Source organism: Eschrichtius robustus, chromosome 1 (assembly GCF_028021215.1).
Source record: "Eschrichtius robustus isolate mEscRob2 chromosome 1, mEscRob2.pri, whole genome shotgun sequence".
NCBI lineage: Eukaryota > Metazoa > Chordata > Mammalia > Artiodactyla > Eschrichtiidae > Eschrichtius > Eschrichtius robustus.
The window spans coordinates 15,511,473-15,528,937 of NC_090824.1; the positions used below are offsets into that span (position 1 = coordinate 15,511,473).

Consider the following 17,465-nt stretch of genomic DNA (forward strand, 5'->3'; position numbering starts at 1 on the left):
TGTGGGTAGGACCTGTGACTTGCTTTTAACCAAAAGAATATGGCAAAGGTGATAGAAGTCATTCCTGTGATCATGTTATGATTATGTTTTATGAGACTCCATCTTGCTAGCAGAGTCTCTCCTCTTTCTCCTGTTAGCCTTAGAGAAGCAAGCAGCCAGGCTGTGAGCTGTCTATGGAGAGGGCCAAGTAACAGGCAATGGCGGGCAGCCTCTAGTCACTGAGGGCAGCCAATGGCCATAGCCGGCAAGAATCTAAAGCCTTCAAACCTAAAGCTACAAGGAAAGAAATTATGCCAACAACCTGAAAAGAGTTTGGAAGCAGAATCTACCCCCAGTCCAGCCTCCAGATGAGACCACAGCCCCAGCCAACATCTGGATTATAGATTTGTGAGACCAAGGGCAGAGGACCCATCTACGCTGTGCTCAGACTCTCGATCCACAGAAACTGTGGGATAAATAATACATGTGTGTTGTTTCAAGCTGCTAAATTAACAGTAATTTATTATACAACATAGAAAACAAATACAGAAATCTTAATATAAAAAAGTAAAAAAAAAGTGAAAGGAATATTGAAGTATTGGCCATTTGGGATATTTATTAATGAAGATCAAGCATCCAAAGATCAGTCCTCAATGCTCATTTCCATGATTTTAAGAGTTGGTCTTTCCATGTCCTGATTACCATCTTTGACACTGCATAACTGAACAGATGGGGAGAGTGCTGTGCTAAAACAACACAATTCATTTGAAGTCTCAACTTTTTCATTGTCACTGTCTCCTTCAATGACATTCACAGAAGTTTCTTGGTCTAGTAAACTGTCTGACATACTTACATTTTTTTCATCCCTAACTGAAGTTCCAAGATTTGTTTCATCATTTACCTGTTGAATTATAACCCCTTCTGAATACTTTGATTTATAGACAGGCAGGAAAAAGTCATTTGGTGAAGAGACTATCTTGTTCTCATCCTTTGGAACAGACAATAACATAGTCAAAGCTTTTTGGTATTCTTGATGTTCCTGTTGAATGGCTAAATCTTGTTCATTTTTATATTCATTTTGTTCTGAATTCTCAGCCTTTTCAAAATCAAGTAAATGCAACATACCAACATCATCTAGCATTACTGAGTTTTCCTTGGACATGCAGCCTAAGTCCACCTTTAGGATATGTAGTAGGTGGCGCATTTTTTCCTGGAATTAAAAAAAAAAACAAGAATATTAATTAAGCTAGTCAAATTGAATTACTTTTGTCTGCAGTGCTGCTAACCTCAGCAGGATTCATACTTCTTCTTCCACATTCTGCCCGCACCCCTCACCCCCAGAGTACACAAAAAAGCACAAGGGAAAAAAAGTGCTTGCTTTTAATGCATTGTTTGAGAGTATGGTAAAACTTTAAAATTCTTTCTATATTAGAAATTTTCTAATGAAGTTCTAAAGACAACAAACCTCCTCCAAATGATGTTTATTTTGTTTTATATGTCTCTCAAACAGTCGTTCTAGAAACCTACAAATGATAAATAAAAATGTTAATGTCTCAAAATCAGAAAATCAACTAAATATAAAATAGCCATGCAATAAATAAACTACCAAAGGTTGGAAAATATGTTTTAGATTACCCTTTTTCTTTCCAAAGATAAATGTTTCTTCTATAAAGACTGCATGCTACTTACATCTCTGTTAATAAAATATCTTCAGTGAGGTTCCCCCCCCCTACACACACTAAAAGCTCTTTATCTTTTTTCTCTCACACACATACACAAACATCAAAAGCCTTCCCCCCTCTTTCTCTCTTTCACGTACACACCCCCACCAAAAGCAAACCCCTAAAGAAAATTCTCTTACAAAGAGTTACCTTACAATGCTTCCAAATTGTACTTGAAAAAAATTCCACTCATAGTAAATTCACATAAAAACCTAAAGTTATCACTTATTAAGCACCACTAAGTGTTAGACATTTGTCTAACTTTGTCTGGACACATAATAATCATTATACCTCTCTAATCATGACCAATACTGGGAGACAAAGGTATTATAAAACCCATTTTAAAAGATGAGAAAACGACATCTCTAAGATGATGGTTTCCTCTCCCCTAAGGTCACAAGCAATTAAGAGAATTAAACCCAGATATGTCTGGCTCCAGACACATTCTTTCAACTACACCATGCTTGTCTAGCTATCACAGGAGTGTGATTATCAACCGGTTTCATTTTACCATTTGTTACTCTCAGTTAGGTTATGAGCTAATCTTAGATTTAGTTTTTCTGAATTATTTGAAATGTTTAAAAAGTCCAAGAAATCTGTATTCTGTGTTTTACAACCATCATTAATGTTTGGACCATTCACTTCTGGGCACTGTTCTATGCATATATATTTCTTTACCAAAATTGGGATTAAACAATACATACTGTTTTGATACCTATATTGTTTTTTCTAATCAACTATATATTTTGAACATCTTTATGCATCAATAAATTCACTTCTACAACATCATTTAAAATCTCTGAAAAGAACTTACTATTATAGTCTACAATTTATTCAGCTGAACCTTTACTATTCAACATGTAGTCTGATTCCATTTGTCGGTGCTACTATAAAAATTGCCATAATAAACAGCCTTATAATCTAAAAGAAAAATGTGAGGTTTTTAAGCATAAATACACATTTTTCATGCCAACCTTTTTTGTTTTTGTTTATATCCCCATGACTTGTTTATTTTATAAATGGAAGTTTGTACCTTTGGACTCCCTTCAACCATTTTGCCCCTCCTGCCCCACCTCTGGCAATTTGTTCTCTGTATTTAAGGGATATAACAGTATTTAATGAATAAACTCTCTATTCTTTTCTCTAACTCCCCAAACTGTGAACTCGCCTTAGAGTACGAATTAAACATCATTTATAATTTACTATCAATTATAAGAACAATTACATCAATTATAAGAACATGATCCCCTAAGAAAGCAATATAATTTTCATTTCCTAATATGTGGAAATAACTTTAAAAAATTAACACCAAATGAAGAGTATTTAATGTATCATTCAACCACCATAACACAATTAAAAAAATCTAACCTGTTTGAAAATAAACCAAGTTTCAAAATTTCATCTGTTACATCTTCAATGAAACTCAGATACAACAGTTCTTCTTCACTGTGAAGGCAAAGTGATATACAGCATAAAAAATCACTGCTTACTTACTCTGAAAATGATAGGAAACATGAGTACCTAATTAGAAATATCTGTACTATTACAAATGTACTTCCATCTCACATTATTAAGAGGAATATTATAAAACAAACGTTACATCTACCTTCTCAAATTATGCAAGGATATTTATTGATATTAAAGATGAGACAATATTCCCTAATAGAGTAAAATTTCATAGATGTCTGAAACATTCATCAGGAAGTAAAAAATAAGCAAGGATTAAACAAAACAAAACAGAACAGAAAGCAACCAGGGGCAGCGCCAAAGGGCAACTAGGTGTGACCCACTGGGGGCACGTGTTCTGGACAAGCATTTTAAATTTCCTCTGGCTCCTGACCAGGTCCAGCAGCAGACGTGCGAGTCCCTCTGCATGGCAGAAGGGAAGGAAGAAAGTCATCCAGAGAAGCAGGAACTTCAACGATGAAATCCTCTCCTGCTCCTAGGAGAGCATATTGTTTTAAGGTTGAGAAATTTATTGAGCAGAAAAAATTATTTTTTTTCCTCAAAAGCTTTGGAGATGAGGAAAAATATTCTAAAAGAAAAATCTGTGTATATAAATACAGTGATAATTTTTAATTACTTGGACACATTTCTCTGTTATATTATCTTCTGAGTTAACTATATTTTACTAGTTATTACAAGAAAATTAGGGTACTATTATAAGTTTGATTTTAATTAGCTAAAAATCAGTGATGATAGGAAATGTAAATAGCAAGTAACTACTCAATTACTGAATAAGTAAATACAAGGGAAAGTTAATTAGCAAATCAAATAGAAGATTAAAATACTGCATAAAATTTATGCTTTCAAACCAATTCACAGGCAGCAAGTTTGAGAATAAATGAAACTCTATAAAAGTAGATTGTTTTCCCTGAAAAAATGCAGCTTAACTAAAACAACATTCAAACCCAGAAGTGGGTTTTTTATCTGCAAAAAACTGGTGAGGTTAGAAACCTCCAAGAATGGTATCCTGAGCTACCAAGCCTGCATTTCTCTAAAACTCATCTTTATTATTCTTTATTATTTTTATTTATAAAAATAAAAATTATGGGTACTAATTATAAAAAAATAGCAAGCATTATTAACTTAGGGACAAATTTCTACTGGACATAAAGATGAAGTGATTAATAATTATTTCAGAAAATTCTGGTTATTCTCTCAGATTTGGTGTGCATTATACGACTGAACCCCAAAGCTGGTTGTAAAGAAAGATTAGTGTTCAATCCTGACTAATTTAATAATAATTTGTGTGAGTCTTAATTCTTCATTTCCACTAAGCAAAATGAAGAAGTCAAAAATATCTTACTCAGAATAGATTTTTCTCCCTGAAGAAGGCTGCACGGAACATTGACATACTGCCCTGGAAAGAGAAAATTAGAGTATTTGAACAAAACAATGATTCGGCATACAGTAATATGTTAGTAATAATATGTTTCAGAATTTTAAAGCACTTTCCACATTCATTATCTAATCTAATCTTCAGAAAAACCCTGTCAGGTATATTGGGTAGGTGTTATTTTTTCCACTTATTGAACAATTCACCAAGGGGCAGAAAGGCTAAGTAACTTGCCAAGGTCATGTGTTAGTAAGTAGCAGAGATAGATTTTTAAACTAGTCTTGTAATTACAAATTCGTGATCCTTTTAAAAATTGTACTATGAAACTTACTTTGTATAAACAATTATCAGTTTGACTAAGATTAAAACATAAATGATGTTGGAAACATATTTGGAAACATATCTCCCTATAGAAAAAAATTTTAAGCTGTTAACTATGATAAATTTTGTCATTATTCAGTTATGTCATCATTAGTTAATTCCAAGCTTCCTATTCAGGTATATCCAATTATAATATTTTACTTTACTTCTTTTAGATAGAAGCTACTAGGAAAGATAACTATCCCTTTCTTTAGGTCATTCTTTATATTCACTGCAGACTGGCTCAACTGGCTCAAGAGAGTATCTTAAGTTATGAATACTAAAGCATCATGAATTTCCCGACAGAGAAGTTAGCAATAACCCCCCTTGCCACTCCCTCCCCCCACAAAGCCTTGCCAGGTGAGATCTCCCTAAAGAAAGGCCTGAGGGAAGACCTGGGCCCTGAAACACTGTGTGTGCTTGCTTCCAGTCTGCTACAGGATGTCTCATTCTTGCTCTTTAGTCTTTTTTTCCTTCCACCTCCTTCATCTCATATCCAAACTCTGACACTGGAAACACATTTGACAGCTGAAGCTATCAAAGGCAATTTTTAGGTTCTATACTACCCGCTAACCTATCATTTTTATTTAGGCACAGTGTTCCATAATTCCTAAACATGAGGAGTCGTTTTAAAAAATAGTGCCTCCTCTACAAAGCACGGACAGATAAAGCATTAGCACATGAGGAATATTCAAAACCACAAATGCTGAATCCTCAAATGGTAGGGTTCTTCAGTGCTATCTGTGCCATGTAAACTGGTTAGCGTCACTGCCAGAGGATCTGTCTTGGGGAAAATCCTTTCTCATATGAAGAGGGATAGTAAATAATACAAGCCTGTGTCCCTTTTCCCTTTATTAATGAATTAGCAAAATGAATTCATTTACACTTTTAGTGACTACCTACTTTGTAATACTTTCTTAGTAAAACTAACAGGGCCACTGAATTGTGTAATACCAAAACAGATGGGAGAGCATTCAGTTAAAACAGTACTCATGTTTCCAAGTCTGAACTGTCCGTCCCCCGCCACCGCCCCCCTACAGCACGTGCGGCACGTGGGATCTTAGTTCCCCTGACCAGGGTCAAACCTTCTCCCCCTGGAGTGGAAGCACGGAGTCTTAACCACTGGACTGCCAGGGAAGTCCCCTCATGTTGCAAAGTCTGTACGTCTGTTACACAGGAAAGCAGTTAGATATAAACAGGTGAAATACCTTGACGAGGAACACTGAAGAGCACCGTCTTTAACCTCATCCCATGGTAATTCATGCCCTTGTAAAGGTAAAGGGGTTATTTTTCCTTTGGTACCATACGACATACAGCTAGATGCCTGGGGATGCAATGAGAAGAATATATCTTTATTTTGCTTCAAAAATACATTATGAAAGCAGAACTAAAGCAAAACAGCAAATTTCCAAAATAGTTGATGAAAGAGCGTAGAGATACCCAGTAGATAAAAGCGACTGATATATTAGGACAAAGGATGTTTCAGAATTCACTTTTCATACAATCAAGACCTTTTTCTTAAATTTATTTAAAGGTAAAACAATTTCTTATATTTTAATGACGAATATCTTAAATGACATTAAAGAATACCACAAATAAACATATAAAGAGAAACGAAGCAAATAAGTAAACTTGAGAGAAAATAGCCTATTATTCAGAAACTCAAATAGCCCATCTGTTTCAAATGCCAACCTATCAAATATGTATTGTAGAAGCAGTGGTAGCTCCGGCAGTATGAACAACAATATAAAGAAAAAACCAAAAATAATGGCAGCCTACTTTTATAGAACGCTTACGTGGGGCCAGATACTGTGTCAAGCATTTACTTGCATTATCAGAGTTAATCTTTAGAATGCTAATTTATGTGTAGTGCTTTACAGTTTTAAAAGTGCTGTTAGGATGGTCTATCTACTGTAGCTAGTACTCTTACTAGCTTCCTCAAGTAGATTATGGAGTAAGTGGACACGCCGTTTTCTTACAGGGTTATAGATAAACATTTGGAGCACCATGTCATAAAAATGGACTTCTGCTTTAGTTTATTTAGTTATCTGTGGAGCTAAAAACCCTCTTCCTAAATCTCAAGCTAGTCATAGCCATCATTTACTGAGCCCGGGTCAGACTAGGTACTTTACCTATAACATTTAATCCTTCCAATGATCCTGGCACATTAAGTACAGTTTTTCTAGAGGTGGAAACTCAGCTGTCAGAGGAACTGATTTGTCCTTGGGCCTTAAATGGCAGAACCCTATGTCAAACAGCTATTAATGGCTGGGATGGAAAACTACGATCCTCTACCCATTTTCAGAAGGCAAGAGGGAAGCTGAGTATGCTTACATTATCCCTGAATCTGTTTGACATTTTAACAGACGAACCTTTTTCTCAAACAATAAATTTAGATAAATTTAAATTAGTGTATGATTAATACCCCTAAAATAATCAGTTTATATCTTAAAGTCAGACTTAAAGCTGTAATATTTTAAAATAAGTGATTGCTAAACATTCAAAATACAAACACTAAAAAAGATCTTTACGGTCTAGAAAAAAGTAAAGGCAAGCACAGGAGAATGATATCCATCTGTTTTTATAAAATGTATAATTTCCAATAATATAATCAGTGGCAATTCTTTAAAAAAAAAATACAGGCATAGAAACTAAAATAACTTCTGCACAACTTTTCTGGCTCCTTTAGCGATCCAAGTCTGCATCTTTGAAAAGAACATATAAGGTATTTTACTCATCCACCCCTCTATCCAGCCAGCCAACCAACCACCTAGAAAAGATGCCAACAAAAAATGACTTCCCGGATTGGGCAGGATCCACCTGGCCACTCACAGAGAGCTATAACCATCTGTAAACAAGCAATACTTCTGTATACTGGTTGTATCACATGCAGGAAGTGTCACCAAGAGATTATTCTTCACAGTCCAAATAGCTACACATGTTCTGTTAAAGCAGCTATAATTCTAATGTGGAACACAAAGAAATCTCATTTTTATTACCTGCTTTATGTTCATTTCTGAATCTGTGGAGTTCTTAATCTCAACTGTCTCAAAATCAGATTGAAAGCTGTAATATTTTAAAAGAAATTATTGTTAAATCTTCAAAATATAAACACTGTGATAATAAGCTTTACTGGCTAGAAAAAAATAAACTTCAAACATGAGCGATAAAATGCATCTATTCTTGTAGAATGTGTAATTTCTAATTATATAATCGGGAAATAGATATGGTTTGGATTACATATGCCTCTTTTTCCTTTTTTTGAATAGCAGCTAGATTTCAGTTGGACAGAATGGGACTAGGGAAATGGAAACAATTATCTTCAAAAGCTGTCAAAAATATAATCAGAGAAGTATTCGTTGTACTTGCTTCCCTCATTTCTTCTTCACTTAAAAATTCTACCATTAGATTTAATTCCTTAATTCTTTAAATGTATACAGACTGATCTTACTATACCTCTTATCTTTACCCAGAGAAAAGAATACTAGTCATAAATAGTTTTTTACTTTTAAAAATAATTAAAACCTAGCACTAGATAAGTACTCATTTATATAATACTAGGAAAAACAATCACAAATCCGCTAACACTCAATACTTTACAAGATTTGTTTCTTTCTTCAATCATCTGGCAACCTTTAATGAATATTCATTATGTGCCAGGCACTACTGTATATGAAAATATTATTGAGGCAAATTATACTTAATTTCCAGAAATTATCCCAATTGTCTACATTATCCCTGAGGAGTTGTTGCTGAGTATTTGCAGGGAGGGAAGCATAGGGGTAGTTAGACAAACAGTTGCTTCTTCTCCCCCAATATAGCCCATTGTTTTGCCATGTCTAACATAAATCAATAAACATATTTACACAAATGCTGTCTGATGACATATTTTATGGATTCTCTGAAAGTATAATATTTAAAAACATACAAAAGTTCTAGTACCATGTTTGAAACAATAAATTAAAATATGTAACATTCATGTTTATAAGGAGCTTGACAAGTTTAATAGCTATTTACTTTTTCAACAATTACTCTGATAGTTCTAGTGATTCATGCAGAAGGAAAAGCCACATTAATCTCATTCTAATCAAAAGGGCACTTACCAGACCTTAAGTGCGGCACATAAGGTACATGATATAAAGTAAGGAATATTATTTAATTTCTACCACATCTTGAAGGATCTACTATTGGCTGTTGTGCCATACCTGCTTAATTCAGTCTGCGTTTCAGCTTCTATCTGCTGATCTGTAAAATCCTTTTTTTTTCTTTTAGCAGGTGTATAATATCGATACTGTGACAGGAAAGATTTTGCTTCTGTTTTTAAAGTGCGTGGGGTGAATGGCAAATGTCTGTTGGAAAAGAGTTCAGAATGTTTATCCAAAAGGTCCCCACTGGGTGCTTTCGAAATAACTAACTGAAACCGCTGGGAATTTAGGGATGTGCCCCGGGGCCTTCTGCCGTAGGAGGTTCCAGAGGATGATTTCCTGGGCCCAGAGGCAGCGTAATCCATGCTGGACGGGAAGGAACTGGAGTTCTTCTCAGTACCATCTGTGAGGACTTTACTGGATTTAGGTGGACTTAAGTGTAGTCGCTCTGAAGAAGTTACTGGTGACCTTTTAAAGGATGGAAATCCGTTCACTTCTTCGATTAACACAGCATCTTCATCTTGTGGTTCTCCTGGAGGCTAAGAACATTTGGTTTAACAGTGATCAGTTACGTTTACAAATTCAGATAATTGGGGACCTCCAGATTACACATTAAAAAATGTAGAGCCTCAGGGCTCTACAAATATAATGTGTATGTTCCTGAAAATTTGTATATGAAGTTATATTCAAGTTTTTGAGTTATTAATATATAAAAATATAATTCTAAATATAAGCAATAGCAATCATTTTTCTTTCTGAAACTAAAAAAATGATTAATAACATATATCCATATTTGTGGTCTTGAACCTGTGTACTGAGGTAGATCTCAGTTTTATTTGAGTTTCCAAACCAATCGTGAGTACTAATCCCCTTCTCAACCGCTGCTGGTGGCAGAATCCACCCCTTCCTGCCTTGTCATGACCACCTTCAGTGCCAGCAGTTCCTCTGTGACTTAAAGGCTTTGAAGGAATGAAAAGGAACTTCTCTTCACAGTGTATGGATGTATGGATCCCTGATTTAAGTAACTGATATTTTAAACATAATTAAGAAAGATTTATGCCATAGGGAAGTTCATATATGTTTCTTTTGCAACTTCTCATGAGTGGGGAAAGCTTTGAAAGGAAGGCATTTTGGCCTGCTCTATTTCTTTTTGGTTTAACCATTAAAAAAAAAATTTTTTTTAATTGAAGTATAGTTGATTTACAATGTTGTGTTAATTTCTGTTGTACAGCAAAGTGACTCAGTTATACACATATATACATTCTTTTTAATATTCTTTTCCATTATGGTTTATCCCAGGATATTGAATATAGTTCCCTGTGCTATACAGTAGGACCTTTTTGTTTATCCATTCTATATGTAATAGTTTGCACCTACTAACCCCAAACTCCCAATCCATCCCTCCCCCACTCGCCCTCCTCCTTGGTAACCACAAATCTGTTCTCTATGTCTATGAGTCTGTTTCTGTTTCGTAGATAGGTTCATTTGTGCCATATTTTAGATTCCACATATAAGTGATATCATATGGTATTTGCCTTTCTCTTTCTGACTTACTTCACTTAGTATGATAATCTCTTGTTGCATCCCTGTTGCTGCAAATGGCTTTATTTCATTCCTTTTTATGGCTGAGTGGTATTCCATTGTATATATGTTTGGTTTAACTTTGGAAGAACTATTTCTACAGGGTATTCATAAGGTTTAAGAGTATAGGTAATATTTTATTCTTTTACAGACTAGATGCCCATAGACTAGATGCCTTGTCCATGATACCAGACTTTATGGACACCTGTGTGTACCCTTTACAGAACTCTGAAGCACTTTATTAAATGGTAGAGAAGAAGTTACATGGAAGTTAATCTGGGGTGAAAAAGGCTGGGATTTAGCCGGTTATATCTGTCCTACAAGCTCACAGGGAGGAAAACAAGAGGAAGATAAACAAGCTGAATAAGAAAGGAGCTGAGTGCTTTCTGTGCACAAGGTACTGTTACTGCCTTTGAGTAGAAATAAAAGAGGAATAGTAAGAACTGTTACTATTATCACTGCTACTATTACATATGGAGTGCATACTATGTGCAAGGTACTGTTCTAATTAATTTACATGTACGACTCATTTAATCATCACATCAACTTCTGGGTGGTGGTACAATTATTACCTCTACTATGCAGATGAAGAATCTGAGGGGCAGGGTCTCATAGATTTGAACCCAGGTGAACCTATGCTCTTCCCATTATGTCATACTATCTATTTTACAGACTCATCTGAAAATTATACATTTTTAGATTTTTTTTTACACCACCAGGAATCTTAAGCTGATTTTAACTCCTTTCATGGTAATGAACAAGTCAGCTAACTTACATATTGATTTACCTCAGCAAGGAAATTGTAGATAACTAGATATTGTGACTACAGCCTAAAATAGGTCAAGTCACCTATTTCCTTTCCAAGTGCTTTCTAACTTTATCCCAAATATAAGGCAGAATTACTCAAAGCAACTAAGTATTTTGGCATTAAACTGTGAGTCACTAGGGTAGTGTTTAGTTAATGACTTTAACACGTTAGTTGTAAAAAGTGTTCCCAAACTAGGTTCACACTGCAGCTTATGTACCAGAGGAGTCTGGCTCCCCGGAAAGCAATTTCTAAGTATGATCTGAAAAATCTTTTAGGGCTATTAAATAATAATCACAGGAATTATTTACACTTGGGGAACAGAACAAATTGGGATCATAGCAGGCAGAAATGCTTAAGGCATTAGATTGCCTGTGAGAAAATTCTTACCAGTAATGGTTATTTAATAAACAAAATGAAATACCAAAGAAAGTCTTTAAAGGCAGGAATATATTCTCATCTGTCTGAAATGCGCTGGGAAAATTGCTCTTGAATCAATTGAAGGCATGAAACTTTTCTGTATCTTTATATCTTATAATCCCTACCCTGTATCCTACTTCTTCTTTCCTTGGAAACCAGTAGAACACAGTACAAAACCAACTGTACCTATCTGCTTTTTTGAGATTATGTAATTTTTAACTATGAATATCAGAAAGCTTGGATATGATTTTCACAGAAAATGTGTAACACACTGGTAAATTCACCAGAATTAAAATAGCAGATCACTGTAAAGTTCTAAAATCAGAAAAGTGTTCATCAATTATTGTCAATGGAACAAAAATTCTGGTGGTAATCTGACCACTTTCACTTTCAGTTTAATGCAATTTGTTGTAAACTGTTTCTGTGATTTAAGAATTTATGTAAAGTGATAATCATTGACAGTTTACACATACATGTTTTTATGTCAAGAACACCTATCCAATTTTACAATCACAGAACAACTGAGTATTAAATCAATCTTTTTCAGGGATAATGTCAGAAGAAATGGTATACAAAGACTTTCCAATTGTCAGGTTTTAAAACAGCTGAGGAATCAATTCAAGTGCAGAACAGGATGGATACAATTTATTTAAAAATTTGACTAACACTTGTTTTGCAAAAAGCTTCAAATTGTATTTTACAAAAGAAACTGATAGCTTCTGATTTTCATTGTTTTATAGTGCTTTTAAAATAGATTTATTTAAGAACACGAATCACATTCATATATCCAATTAATCTTAATATCACATGGTATGTGCTGCACCAGTGATGTGAGTGAGTGGTGAATAACTGTGTGTGGGGTACAAGATGCTGACTTAAAAGTGTCTGAGGTGATAGCATGTAAGTCAAAATGTAAGAGAAAATAAGTAGCCCATATTACAGTGTGGGCAATTAACGAAAAAGTTTTTGATTACATGATCTCATGTATATAAACAGCTACTATGTCCAGAGGCTAAAGTTACCACTTTCTTTTGAATTGTAGCAAACTTTTCAGTAAATGCAGATTATAACTACAGGTATCTGTTAACCATAAAACCCACCCAATTATCAAAATATATGCCCCAAAATAATAATTTTAATTTGAATGTATCTAAATATTTATCATCAAGTATTATAAAAAATGTAAGCAAATTGCAAATTACTATTAAGTCTAAATGGAGTAAAAAATATACTTATATAAAAGCATAAATGAACTATATTTTTAGAGGCAAAAAGTTACAGGGTTACAGTGACTAAAGGAAAAATGAATGGAAAACATCGTCCATTTACAGACTTAATTATATATTTTATTTTCAACAAATCTCATCCTTAACTCAAAACAGAATTATTAATTTATATTCAAAATGCTAGATAATAGAAACATATTTTAAAAAATATGTTTAAAAAGTACTGTCACTAAAAATGAAAATACATACATGAGTCAAATACTGATGAACAGATTCCCAGATGGTACAGTGTAGAGCAGGTTTATTCTAAAGGAAGCAGCTCTATTCCTAGTCCTTTTATCTATATAACAGCCTTGGGGACTCTTAAACATATTTACAGCTCTCCTGATGACTCCCAAATCTATTTTCAGCCCAGACCTCTCTCCTGACACAGATACTTACATCCAGCTCTCTACTGAATATATTAGATGTTCCAAAGGCATCTCAAATTAAGCAGGTCTGAACAAGTAAACTCATACTTTACGTTATCTCCCTCCCGAAGAAAAAACTGCACTTCGTCCTGCTGTCATTACTTCAGTGAATGATCACCATTCTCCCAGTTGCCCAAACCAGAAACCTGGAAACCTCTTTAATTCCTGCCTCTTGCCCTTCATATCATCTGATCAGTCACCAAGTCCTGGGGATTCTACTTTTTAAATGTCTCCTATATTCCTTGTGCTCCTTCTGCTGTCTTATAGATCATATCTTAATCATTTCTTCCCCATACTGCAACTGTCACACAATTAGTCTGTCCTTCCCTGCTGCCAGTGTAGTCTTTGTAAAGTGTCAATATGATGACATAACTTCCCAACTAAAAACTGGTCTATGGCTCCGCCACACTTCTCAGAGAAAAAGGACCCAGGTTCACTCTTAATTCACAAATGCCCTTAGTCTTTACCCCTGCCTACTGATATGTCACATCTTCATGTACAATGGAAAGAGCTGGAGTCAAAAATGAAACGGCTTTTACCAACAGGCAATAGTTTTTCCATATCACAGTTGCTAGGGGACAGAAAACGAAGCTCAGGGCCTTATCTAGACAGTCTAGGAGACCATGCTCATGAATCTGCGATCCTCTCAACGGCTATCCTCCAATTAGATGACTTACAAAGAAACTTGCCCATCTTGAACACTGGCACTGAGAGAACAGTGGCCTTTGAGAATGCGAAATCATATGCTGCTTCCACACAAGCTTGCAGCCTAAATTTGCATTACCCAGATGGTCCACAAAAACCTTAAGCCAAGACAAATGACTCAAGTTTTTTCCAACACATAAATTGTAGGGGGATAAAAAGGTGGGGGAAAGAGAAATTATAGATTAAAAGAAATGTATCAATTAGTTGAAATTATTTAGATTCCAATTCTAACAAACTTAAAAAAAAAAAAGAGAGAGATAATGGGGAAATGTGAACAGCGGATATTTGATATTAAGGAATTATTAATTTTTAAGGCATAATAATGGTATGGTGGTCTATCTTTTAGATATATACAGAAATATTTATAGATAAAATTATATATCTTGTATTTGCATCAAAATAATCTGGGATGGGGGTAGTGAGTGAGGATATACATGAAATAAGTCTGGCCCTGAATTGATCATCGTTGCACGTGGGGGACAAGAACACGTGGGTTCATTATACCACTCTATTTTTACAGATGCTAAAATTTTCAAAATTAAAAAGTTTAAAAAGAGACCATCACACACACAAAAAGACTTCCAGTTTCAGCTGACGGATGGAGAGAAATGGAAAGAGCATAGCTCTCACCATGATAGTAGGAAAAAAGCCGGACAAACGGCAAATTAATGATTTTTCTTGAACTATTGAGAGAACTAAGGTCACAACTAACCTAAAATCCACAGTGATATAGGTACCTGCAGGGAGAAACAGGACCTAAGCATTTGCTTATTTGGGACCGATGCTGCTGAATGACATATAAACTGGTAAGAAGATTACGCTAGAAGTTTTTAGCTAATTGCTAAGGACTGAGTGTGGACTAGTGTAAGAGTGTGAAGCCTCTGAGACTTGGGGAGCTTGTACCCTCTTGCAGGCTTTTCCTCTAGGAAAGAGCTTTTCCACCAAAAGCTCTCAGGGAAGAGCAGGAAGAATCCTGAGAAAATTTCCCCCTTCCCTTGTTTCTTTGGCATGGCTAGGGGAGGGGAACAGCACCCACTGCAGAAATTACTCCCAGACCAACTTTTCCTTTCTCTCAATCTACAGGGGGAAATTCCCTTCACTTTGCCACATAACAATTACAGAAGTGATATTCCATCACCTTTGCCACATCCCATGGGTTAGAAGCAAGTTACAGGTACTGCCTACACTCAAGATGAGGGGATTGTTTAAGGGTGGATCACTGTGGGGCTTAGAATCCTGCCTACTACTGTGGGTCAAATAGAAAGTACACAAGAAGAAAGAAGAAATAAAAACATATTACATGCTCCACTTTAAAAGGCAAAGATTATCAGAGTGAATAATCTGACCCACCTAAAACCCATCTAAAATATTAGGATTAAAAAATGGAAAAAGATATACCAAAGGAATACTAATGAAATGAAAGCTGGTTTAACTATATCACTATCAGAAAACACTTTAATATAAAAAGCATCAAGGCAAAGAAGTTCAAACCACAGTGACAATAGGTTAGATTCACTAAGAAAATATATCATCTCTAAGTCTGTATGTATATAATAATATAGACTCAAAACATATAGAACAAAAATTGCTAGTACTAATTCTTGGAGAAATAGCTAAATACATAATCATGTGAAAGATTTCTCTTAATAAAAGATAGACTAATTAGACAAAAAGATCAATAAGATTTGAACATCTAAAAGATATAAAACTTAATCTAATGCATACACTATATATTAAATACTGCATACAGCTATAGAATATATTTTCTTTTCAAACATATATGACATAGTGCATTAAAAAAAATTGTCCAAACAAAAGAAAAAAAAACTGTCCACCTACTGGGTCATAAAACAAATCTCAACAAATTTCAAGAAATGGATATCATACAGATGTTCCCTGATCAAAATACAATTAGGCTAGAAATCTGTAACAAAGAGAAAACCAGGGAAAAACAGAGAGATTAAGAAACACTTCTAAAAGACTCTTGAGTTAAAGAATAAATTGTAATGGAAACTGTAAAATACTTTGAACTGAACCATAATAAAAATACCACGTTATCAAAACTTGTGGAATGCAGCTAAAGCAGCACTTGAAGGAAAATATATAGCCTTAAAAATGCTCATACTATGAAAGAAGTGAGGCTGAAAATAAACTAAACAAAAGTAGAAGAAAGTACTGTAACATAAACTCAAAGAAAGCCAAAAGAGGAAAATAAAGCATGAACATTACCCAACTAGAAAACAAAGTACAACAGAGAGGATCAATGGAGTAAAAGATGTGCCCTTAAAAAGATTAATAAAACTGACAAATCTCTGGTGAGAATAATAAAGAAAAGAAGAATGAAGGCACAAATAAACAACATTAGGATAAAAAGAGGAACTAATACATATTCAAGAGAGATTATGAAATGATTTAAGAGATATTATGAACAAGTCTATGCCAAGAATTTGAAAATTTAGATGAAATGGACAACTTTCTGCATATGTACAACTTATGAAAATAGTTCTATAATGATTTCAAAAATTGCAGTCAAAAATCTTCTCACAAATAAAACTCTAGGCCCAAATAATTTTAATGCTGAGTTCCATCAGCTTCAAGGAACAAATAATTCCAAACTTATATAAACTACTCTAGAGCATGGAAAAAGAGGAAAGAGCACCCAGTTTATTTTGTGAGGCTAGCAAAACCTGACATAGCAGAAAAAAGGGAAAATGACAGGTCAATATCAACAATGGACATAGATGCTAAAACCCTAAACAAAATATTAGCAACTGTATCTGGTAATGTATTAAAAAAGGAATTACATCATGACAAACCTGTGTTTATATACTAGGGATGCAAAGTTGATTTAACATGAGAAACTCGATTATAATTCACTACATTTGAATAGATTAGAAAGAAAAATTGTACCATCATTTCAAAAAATGCAGAAAAAGAATTTAATAAAATTAACACACATTCATGAGAAAGGAAAAAAATCCTCTTAGCAAACTAGGAATCGAAAAGAATTCCCTTTATCAGATGATAAAGGGTATCACAAAAAACCTAAAGCAGGGGTGAGCAAACTATAGCCTACAGGTCAAATCTTGCCCACCACCTTATTTGTTAATAAAGTTTTACTGGAACAAAGCTACATCCATTCATTTATGTACTGTCTATGGCTGCTTTCCAATGGCACAATAGTTGTGACAGAGACTGTGTGGCCTGGAAAGCC

General features: G+C 34.6%; 1 protein-coding gene across 4 annotated transcripts in view; it reads right to left on the reverse strand.

Moving 5' to 3' along the window:
* Positions 1–568: 568 nt before the first annotated feature.
* SPATA7 (spermatogenesis associated 7) overlaps positions 569–17,465 on the reverse strand; it is a 34,221-nt gene continuing 17,324 nt past the window's right edge. For all 4 annotated transcript variants that reach the window (XM_068557133.1, XM_068556956.1, XM_068557054.1 and 1 more), the window contains 7 exons: positions 9,105–9,583; positions 7,899–7,965; positions 6,108–6,223; positions 4,510–4,563; positions 3,069–3,146; positions 1,445–1,502; positions 569–1,189 (listed from right to left, as the gene is read on the reverse strand). In XM_068557133.1, the coding sequence (XP_068413234.1) occupies positions 623–1,189; positions 1,445–1,502; positions 3,069–3,146; positions 4,510–4,563; positions 6,108–6,223; positions 7,899–7,965; positions 9,105–9,583 (1,419 nt within the window). In that variant the 3' untranslated portion in view covers positions 569–622. The remainder of the gene's footprint in view (positions 1,190–1,444; positions 1,503–3,068; positions 3,147–4,509; positions 4,564–6,107; positions 6,224–7,898; positions 7,966–9,104; positions 9,584–17,465) is intronic.